Source organism: Sorghum bicolor, chromosome 4, assembly GCF_000003195.3.
Source record: "Sorghum bicolor cultivar BTx623 chromosome 4, Sorghum_bicolor_NCBIv3, whole genome shotgun sequence".
NCBI classification, from domain to species: Eukaryota; Viridiplantae; Streptophyta; class Magnoliopsida; order Poales; family Poaceae; genus Sorghum; species Sorghum bicolor.
Genome location: NC_012873.2, coordinates 59,297,662 through 59,307,859, shown reverse-complemented (window position 1 = coordinate 59,307,859; position 10,198 = coordinate 59,297,662). Strand labels below are relative to the sequence as shown.

At 44.6% G+C, this 10,198-nt stretch overlaps 1 protein-coding gene across 1 annotated transcript; it reads right to left on the bottom strand.

The window, feature by feature from the left end:
• LOC8068609 (U-box domain-containing protein 21) lies at positions 4,573-6,492 on the bottom strand. The gene has a single exon (XM_002452542.2). It carries the CDS (start codon positions 6,213-6,215, stop codon positions 4,827-4,829), a length of 1,389 nt encoding a protein of 462 aa, XP_002452587.1. The 5' UTR covers positions 6,216-6,492; the 3' UTR covers positions 4,573-4,826.

Below are 10,198 nucleotides of genomic sequence, written 5' to 3'. Positions count from 1 at the left end.
ACTCGTGGGGGACCTTTAGTCTCGTGTCGGAGACTTTTAATCCGGGTTGGTGACTTTAACCAGGATTAAAATGTCACCCTTTAGTCTCAGTTGGTGTTACCAATCAGGACTAAAAGTTAGAGGACCTTTAGTCTGGGTTGGTAACACCAACCGAGACTAAAGATCCCTGCTGCAAAAGTCTGTTGCACTATCCGTTGGGCAGGAGATTTTAGTCTCGGTCGGTGGTTCCACCCGGAACTAAATCTCTACTAGTCCCGAGCTCAATTTAGAGCGGGGACTAAAAGTTAGAATAAAAAATCTGTTCTTTAGTAGTGCTCAATCTCTAGATCTATGAGTCTAGTTCAGTCTTTGAGAGCTTTTCATATATGTAGGGTATGTGCATGCATCCATAGAAATAGGTGTGCACTGCATCTGTATTGTGATTTATAAAAAAAATATTGTATGAAAAATTGACTGAGAGTTGACTTAGGTTAAATGAGTGACTATTGGATACACCTATTGTAAAAAAGGTGAATAATATTGATTGAATGCTAATTGTTAAAAATGTGGAAGGTGAGTCACACGTCCGAAGACATCGAGTTGCGAGTGGTAAGTGACCAGCAAAGATTTTGCAGCATCAAAATATAGCCAATGCTAGAAGGAGACCGAGAAATGGGACAATTGGTAAGTGGACTAAAGATGTCACCATACTTAAATATACATTATAGTTATAATATTATATATTATAAAGAGGAGAGTGGGAGAAATGTTGACCTTATCGGTGAAGCCGATAGGTTAGTGGCCAATCATTCTAGACATTTACGTACGCTGCGCATTCTCAATTAGTATTTTATACTATTCTTTCAGCATATCGAATTATCGATCATCATACAACTTTGGTTTACCCGTGGTCTTCCCTGGACCCAAAAATGATACTTGCATCATGCCTTTTTTCCCCCTACCATATAGAGACAACAAATCCAAATATGTTATCCTGCCGAATTCCCAGATCCGACCATCATCATCACAAACAATGACCCGGACGACCTCGAATTTCCGGGGTGAACTCCAGGTCAGGCATGCATCGATTTCATCATTTACCCGGCCCCCAACCAGACGACGTCGACTACGCTGCTGTACGCCTACCACTGGACGTATACTCCAGTGGCCGGCCGGCCACATCGATGCAGAGATCTACTACTAGTCAGTGTGTGCCAACATCATAACGTCAATCACCATCCGCGAATTCCATGGATAGACCGGCCGGGCAAAATCATCAAACCCCGCAGAAAACGGCATGGAATGACCCGGCTGATCGGCAGGGAGTGCACACTGGACACTGGAGCGCGCGGCCATTCCACGCATTACCGTACAAGCGTATCGGACCCGCGGTGAAAACTACTGCTGCTAGCTTGGCGGTTTGCCGCGGAATAGTACGAGGCTTCGTGAAAAAAATTTAGATTTCGCTATTGTATCACTTTTAATTTTATTTAATAATTATTATTTAATTATAAACTAATTAGGTTTAAAAGATTTGTCTCACAAATTACAGATAAATTGTTGAATTAGTTATTTTTTATCTATATTTAATGTTATGCATGAACAAGGCCAGACATGACGACGGGCATGCATGCAGACTGGGTCTACCGTCTCGGTCCTCATCCAGTCATCCTCGATAGCTCCGGCCGTGCCTCGGACCCAGCGACGAAGCCAACAGTGGGGCTAGGGGGGCTCCAGCCCCCCTACCGCTGCTGGTCCAGCGGAATTTTTAGTGCTCTCCTTCTAATTTTAGACACAAATTTATAAAGTAGGGTCGGCTGAACACTTTACTTTTTAGATATATTTTGTGAATTTCATCATTAATCTATATTTACGAGGAGTAATAGTAGAGCTAAGTTGATGTAAAACTTTTGTTCAGCGCCTCCTAACATTTTCCTGGCTTCGTCCAGCTCGGATCCGTCTCCATGGATCCATCGACGACGACGCGACGTGTAGCGGTCCGATGAGCTCGGACAGCAGGTACGTCAGTCAGCTCACTAGTTTAGTTTAGGTGCTGCTGTGCTCGACCGCCGTTGGCGTAAGTGAAATGCCAGAACTTTTCTCAATTCCTCCGTTGTTACTGTGCTCTGATTTCTACGTGCTTACGCAGATCGACCAAGATGGTGGCGGTAATTACAATCCAGGCGACAGGTCGACGGTGCGAACAACAGGACACCGCCGGCGACCGAGTCGGTTCCATCGGTGCCGTGACGATTCGTCCGTCCGTCCGTCCGCCGTCCGTCGTCCAGGGACTCCAAGTCGGGTCGTGCGTGCGTGCCTTTAATTTCTAGCTAGCTTGCTCTCCTTTGTTCAACCTTTCTCTTTGTTCTAATCGATCGTCGGTGACGATGACCGAGAATTGAATTAACAGGACAAGCAGTCACACTACTGTATGTTGTTTGATTGACAGTACAGAAAAATGTTTAGGTGTCACACATATAGATGACTCGGACTCTGGTAGTCTAGTCGACCCTTGATATGTAGTCACGGAAAGAAATTCAGGACAGTTGGCTAGTCTTAATTTGTTGCTGAATCTTTCTACGATGATGACTTGGGCCGCATGAAACTTTGACGGTGAAAATTAGGAGCTCAGGTGAAAGTGACAGGGTCTTGCACGTACTCTGGCTGGTCAAGTACTCAAAGCATGTACCATCTATCCTTCATCGATCGTCTTTAGCTTATCTATTGCTCCTTCCATTTCGAATTTATGTACGTAGCTGTTGTTATGTACTTCAATATAGATTATGTCAATATACATGGGGAATGCAACGTGTTTGAAAAATCCAAAACATTTTATAGTTTGGAACGGATGGAGTATATTATTAGTATTATTACTATAATAGTTACAGAAGAAGCCATAACGTTCGATGAGTGGCCTCAATTAATATAAAAAACTTAATAGGGGAAAAAAGAAGACACTATACACCGATAGATTTTATGAGAACATAATGGTTTAGATTAAACCAAAGACTCAGTGGCAGTGCCTAATAAATTTAATAAATAGTATAAAATTGAAATGAATAATTAATGAGAAAAAAAGAATTTTGTTTCTATACGACCTGGAAGGAAAAATACCTAAATAAATAGTCTAAGTTAAACAAAATTAGTAAAGAATTTTTTTGAAAAGTTTATAGTTTGATTTCTAAATGAATTGTAAGGAAAATAACCTATAAATAATTCATGATAACTAAAAATTAAAGTAGCCAGACATTAGCGATTCTACTAAACAAGAGCAACATTAGATGAATTAATCCGGCTACTTCCACTGTCCCAAAAATAGATGACATTGATCCATAGCTAAAGTGATATCTATTTTAGGACCGAGGAGGTATGTTCCAAGGGGATGCAAGTACAAATTCATAAGAGAGTGTACAAGATGGCCCAAATTTAAAATTAGAACAATTTTGCGAGAGACTTGGTCACTTGGTTTATTGAAGCTACCTTAACTTGACATAAGTAAAAATTAAGGTAGAGTTCATATGGATGGATGCAACAGGGGTGCACGGAGAGAAAAGAAACACAATCAAACAAATGAATAATTAAAAGTATTTATAAAAGTTCTTTTCAAATACGAGGAATGTCAATGTTTTCATGCTAGCTGATGCAGCTGCTATTTTGCCCAAACCGACCACTTGCTAGTTAAACGTGAATCATGAATGCATTATATATGCCTAGTGCCTGTGTTGTGGTGTTAGTTATTTTTTGTGTGTCTCCTGAACCTTTTGTGACGTACTATTCATCAGCTTCTGATAGTGGAGATGATGTAAAGGTTGGCACCAAAAGTGTAATGTGTGTTCGGCCTAAATGAAAGCGCGTTAGAGCAAAAAAGAGGCGGAAGCTCCAAAAGCAAAAGGGGAATTTGAGAATTTCTTTTTTTCGGCGTGTGAGAACATGTGGGACCGATGGGAATAGTGTGCTGTGTGCGCATGGATAACGTTTGTTCCCAGAATCAAAACCAGGCCAGCCTTGAGCACACAGTCGTAGGTCTATTCAAAGATGGGTATAGCGGTATAGCCGGTCCATGTCCATATCAATTTGTGTTTGTGCTCTCTTCGTGGACGTACGCAAATGCATGAATCACGGCTTGCACCATGCAAAGACCTCCCCATTCAGGTCGTCTGATGAAAAGCACTCAACTGCATCGGTGGAAGCAATGAAGATAAGATAGATAGATGGGCTAGCTGCTCGTCGTGTCTCTTGTCATTGTCTTGTTTTCAAAGCCCTTTATTTGCAGTTTGCTCTTGTGACGCGGGTCTGCCGTTTTCAAATCTAACACACTGTTTCCTTCCAAACACAAAATGGAAACGTAATAAGGTTCAACTACTTCACACCTTCTTTTGGATGTACTGTCTGGCCTTGCTACAGTAGTAGTGTATACTGCAATAATGAAATGAGAACTTGGTCTTTCCTCCAGTCAAGTCAAAAATTGTGTTCTCAGCTTTGAATTTTAAGGGGCATGGCATTGGCATTGGCATGACAGACGACGGCGGAATGGACATGGCAGCTCTTCCGTACCCGAAACGCCAAGAAGATTCAAAACCGGCATGGAAATCGTCAGAAACTTGCAGCGATAATGCTTTATTCTTTTGGCTGTATGATTTGATTTTGCAGGGTTCTTCATTCAGAACATTACTGCAAAATGGACATGAGCCCATGACCAAGGGGAGGGCAAAAAGATTTGTAACCCCCAAAAAACCAGAAAAAGAAGAAAAGTTCCTAAATTAACCTAACTGTGTCTGTGTAGTATATCTTGTATTGTATCCACAGCTTAATTCTCAGAACCTAGTCTAGTAGTCTGTGCACAATATTCATGAGAAGGGTCTCTTGAGCCCCTTGAAATCCACCGTCTCAATGCATTCGACACCATCTCTCGATGCATTCAGGAGCCTGAGCAGCTCGCTAGCCCTCTCCTTGGTCACGCCCATGCAGCCGACCTGCAGCAGGAGGAGGAGCTTCTGGAACGCGCCCAACTGCAGCGCCTCGGCCTTGCACGGACCCTCGCCGGAGAAGCTCTTGCACAGCCGCCACAGCGCCGACACGGCGAACTCGGTTGCCATGTCGGACACGTGCTGCATCTTCTTGACCAGCACCGGCACGGCCAATGCGTGCGCGCACGCCTTCCCACGGCCTTCCTCCGTGAGCAGCAGGCTGTCCAGCACCGCGAGCGCCTTCTCCGTCGTGCCCTTGTCGGCGTCGACCAGCAGCTCGACCAGGAGCTCCACCATGCCGAGGTCGACCAGGCGGCTGGCTGCTAGGCCGCTGTTCGTGACGAGGTAGTAGGCGGTGACCATCGCGGCCTTGGTGGCCTGCGCCGACACGGGCCTCTGCAGGAGCTTGATGAGCGCGTCGTGTATTCCGTCGGTCTCGGACATGGCGTCGAGGCACTCGGGGTCGGACGACGACGCGATCTCGCGGAGCACGACGGCGGCGCCGGCCTTCGCGGTCGTCTCGCCGTGGGACAGGATCGAGACGACGGCGTTCAGCGACGCCGGGGAGGCAATGTGGCTCCTGGACTCCTCTCCGAGCGGGAAGAACACGACCAGCGCGGCCAAGATCTCGTCCAGCGCGCCGCCGAGCGCGGTCAACAACGACGCCAGCGCAGGCTGGCCAACGAGCTGTGAGAACGCTGAAGAGAGCGCGCGGGCGGCTCCCGCCGCCGCGAGGCACCGGCGGTTGCGGTCGCTCTCCTTCCCTAGCGCCCTGGCTCTGGCCGCCAGCTGGCGGCACGCCGGCGCGTCCCCTCGCCGCGCTGCGGCGGACACCGCGGCCAGGAGATCGGCCGCGGCGGCGGCGGAGAGCGGGACGCGGGGCGTGGGCACGCGCTCCACCCCGAGGGCGCGGTTGGCGACGCACCACTCCTGGATCATCCGCCGGGTGGCGTGGTTCGGGATGAGGTCCTCCGCGCGCAGCGGGCGGGCGGTGACGGGGCACGTGGAGTGGCCGCGCTCCAGCCACCCCTCCACGCTGTCACGGTCGTACGTGATCCCCGTCGGCGCCGTCACGGGGTCCCGCATCATCTCCAGCGAGATCGGGCACAGGAAATTGCTCGGAATCGCCGGCTCCGTCGCCACGGCCGCCGCCGCCCCCGGCACGAGCTGCGGCGGCTGCCTCGTCCGCCTCGTGGCGAGCGGGATCTCCGACACCGCCACACGCACCGACCGCGGGCGAAGGCGGTAGCGGGACACCGGCGTGACCATCCCTGCGCGCTAGTATTGAAGACGTCCTCGGTTTGCTGTGCGCGCGGCTGCAGGTACGGTAGTCGCCGCACGGTGCGTGTGAGTCCGCGAGCTGACGGGGTGGTGCTGGACCGCGGGGTTGGATTGGGTGGGCGTCGGCGTTGTGGACGAGTACACGGAATATATAGGTTGTGGCCTTGCTTCCGCCGGCGTTGAATGGAAGATGGAATGGAGCGTAGGAGTATAGTACTCTACAGCTGCATGTGGGCGTGCGGTGTGGGCCTGTGCAGTTTTGAAGGGGTTGTCCTGCGTTTGTTGGGATCGGAGTTTGAATGTTGACCGTTGAATGGAAGTTTGAATTGTACACGCCACGGGCGGGGACAGCGAATGTTTGCTCTTTTTTACTCTCTCTCTCTCTCTCTCTCTCTCTCTCTTTTTTTTTTTTTTTGCTGAGATGGATAAACGCTTCTCTCGTGTACACTTTATTTTGGTTTTCTGGTTGCGTTTCCAAATTTCTCTGCTCTTGTTTGTTTTGGACGTAGTGCCATTTTAGACTTTCAGTCATCCCACTTTGCAGTTCCACGGATGGATATACTTAGCAGTTCCACGGTGTCAATACTTGTGACTAGTGATTGGCCTTGTGATTTGTATTTGGTTTGAGGGTTTCATGATTCCAAGAACAAGTTTCACATGGGCCGTGTTTACTTCCTCATGAGAAAAAATTTGTGACACTGTAGCACTTTCATTTGTTTGTGGTAATTATTGTCCAACTATAGACTAACTAGACTCAAAAGATTTGTCTCGTAAATTCCGACTAAACTGTACAATTAGTTTTTATTTTCGTCTATATTTAATACTCCATGTATGCGTCTAAAGATTCGATGTGACGGGTTTTGGGATGGAAGTAAACAAGGTCATGTTGTTTGTGCAGGTGCATGTTTTTGAGGCATGGTACTACTACTGCAAGATAAACACTGGTTACCCTGAGCCATCCACACTTGAAGGGACGTCTTGGATGAGAGCTCTTCTGTTCCCTCTTTTTTGTATCATTTTCTATTCACTCTCTGTTTAGTCGGTTCTTCTTAAGTTAAAAATTAGACAAAGAAAAGAGAATGCATAGATATTACAATAATGAAATTAACACATGATAGCTTGTTAACCGTAATAACATATATTGCATATATTTTGCTATAAACTAAGAGTTAGTGTCTTTTAGTTACATTTACAAAAGAGGGAGCATATGCTGAATACAAAAGAGCAAATGATAAACCGAGATCCTTTTATATGTATCAAGGTTCCCTGTTCCTGTTCCTATTTTAATATACAAAAACTTGCATCCCCCAATTGCCAACTTACATTAACAAGAGAGCATGTGGTTAAACCAAGATCTTTTTGCTTAAACTAAGGGGGTGTTTGGTTGGGTGTTAAAGTTTAACAGGTACTCTAGTATTTTTGTCTTATGTGGCAATTACTGTCCAATCATGGACTAATTAGCATTAAAAGATTCATCTCGTAAATTACTTTGTTGTTAGTTTCATAAGTAATCTATATTTAGTACTCCATGCATGTGCCCAGACATTTGATGTGACAAGTTACACTTTCCAGCGCCGACCAAACAGACCCTAAAGTTATGCACAACTTTTTATTCTTGGTCAAGTTCAGGAAAAGAATTGACTTGAACTCCGAACTACTACAAAATAGATCAAGAAAAACAAGTGTTAGAGAAGCGTTTTGCATGGTGCAGCAGTCTGCCGATGAGTGTCCTTGCATGCTTCTCTCCCGCTAAACACTTCTCTGTCCCTACCATTTCCCTCCAAAAGGGCCGTTGGTAGAATAAAGTAGAGAGGGCCTTGTTTAGTTAAACCCTGAAAACCAAAAAGTTTTTAAGATTCTCCATCACATCAAATCTTGTATCACATGTATGAAATATTAAATATAGACAAAAACAAAAACTAATTACATATTTTAGCAGAAAATCACGAGACGAATCTTTTGATCCTAGTTAGTCCATGATTGGATAATATTTGTCACAAACAAACAAAAGTGCTACAGTACCGAAAACTTTTCACTTTTCGGAACTAAACAAGACCGAGAAAAGAAGGGCTTTCATCCAAGCCGTTAATTCTCGTGTGGATGGCTCAGATGCAGCCACTGTTTATCTTGCAATAGTAGTAGCCACTGCACAAGATCTGTGTCCGGGGAGTTCGTCCTATATATCCCCGGAAGAATACGTCCTTGTTACAAAATATAGCATTTGAAGAGCAAAAGCAAAATTATTGTATCAAATCAATATAAATTAAACAATCAAGATGTCATATTATAAGAAATTTAGTTTAGAGTTCAGTTCGCTATTTACACCCAGCTTTGTATTGAGTTATTAGTAGAATTTTAACAAGCTAAGGGCCTAATCCAAAGTAGAGATTTCACGAGACATGTACGCGAGAAACAAGGGTGGGATCGTTCCCTATCCCCGCAAATCTAATGGTGTGTAAATTTTTTCAAATTTCAATCCCTATGGAACTAAAATGACCTTGCCTGTATCACTAAGGCCTTGTTTATTTGCAATCTTCCCATATGAATTGAGGTGGATATATGTGTAGACAAACAAGCCATAATAGAGGATTGTTCTTGGAGGATGGGGGATGGTGTTAGCGTCTGACTATCGGATGGTAACTTCCGTCTCACACCTGATCTCCCACTAAAACAGTTCTTCCCCGCTCCTAGTGCGTGCGCCTTCCCGCTCGCCCACTCACGCATGGAAGCACATGGCATATTTACAAAGATAATAATTTAGTTGTACTATTATTTTCAGTGACTAAGGTACATTGATGGTTGTAGGTGCAGATGCACCCATAGAAAAATAAAAATCAATGCTACAAATCACATTTTCACTATGGTTATAGCTCAAATTCAAACACCCATAAAACAAGTGCATCACCCTCTGATTTGTTTAAGCTTCACCACTGATTACTTTATTGGAATCCGCTTTTCCACATGCATGTATGCTGTTGAAAAGAAAAGCACGCTCAGAATAGGCTTACACAAGCATTTTCTAAGTTTAAAAAAAGTCATAACTATTAAATTAAATATCTAAATTAAATTCTGACTATATCAATGGGTTTCTTGCATTGCAATAAACCTTTGGAAACAAGATCCCTCATAGTTATATTTAGATACATTTTTATTAACAAATATTTATCGTATAAAGATAGAACATTGTGTTTCGTAGTAGAGACAATGTTCTAGGTTTAGAGAATAATATTATGTCTTTATAACAAAAATATTCTTGGTTTAGAGGAACAATATTCTAATTTTAGGTTCATAAAATTGGTATTATAATATACATTAAATAAATAACATAATAGGGATATAAATCATAGGGATGCTGGTTGGAGACTTTCTCTTGGAATTTGGGTTTCAATTTAATCTACTTGTATCTAGGCTCACGAGTGGTTAATGAGAGAGGGAGGAAAGTTTTGTTTGGTTCATGGATAGGGTAGGAAGGTATGGGGCAAGCCTAGTGTTGAGAATGTTTGGTTTAGTGTTAGGTGAAAATATAATATTTCCTTGAATATATGGTATGAGTAGGCCTTAAAATAGGTGGACCGATTCGTTCCACTTGGGATTACATCTTGAGAAAAGCTTGTCTCGCTTGGGGTTACATCTTGAGAAAGCACGAGTTGGAGGAAGAGGCGAGGTGCAAGGATGAAAGGAGAAACAATAGGATCTTGTGGCATGGTGGCACAGTGCACGTAGCATATGATCACGGCTAGACAACACATCACGAGGAAGGAAGAAGTGTTGTTTTGGGAAGGAAGAGGATTGATGGCCTTAGAAAGGAAGAGGACTTGTGACTTGTTAATGTGTCTAAGAAAGAGTACTAGGAGAGGAAGATGCACTTGTGCAAGGGAAGCAAAGGCACGTCATGGGAGAGAAAAGATGAGGCGTGCATGAGGGAGAAGACGATCAACAACGACGACGAGAGCATAGGGGGCATGAGAGAA

What these genes read in the sequence shown, in the direction of transcription:
- LOC8068609 (XM_002452542.2), bottom strand. Translation starts at nt 6,215, where the DNA reads ATGGTCACGCCGGTGTCCCGCTACCGCCTTCGCCCGCGGTCGGTGCGT.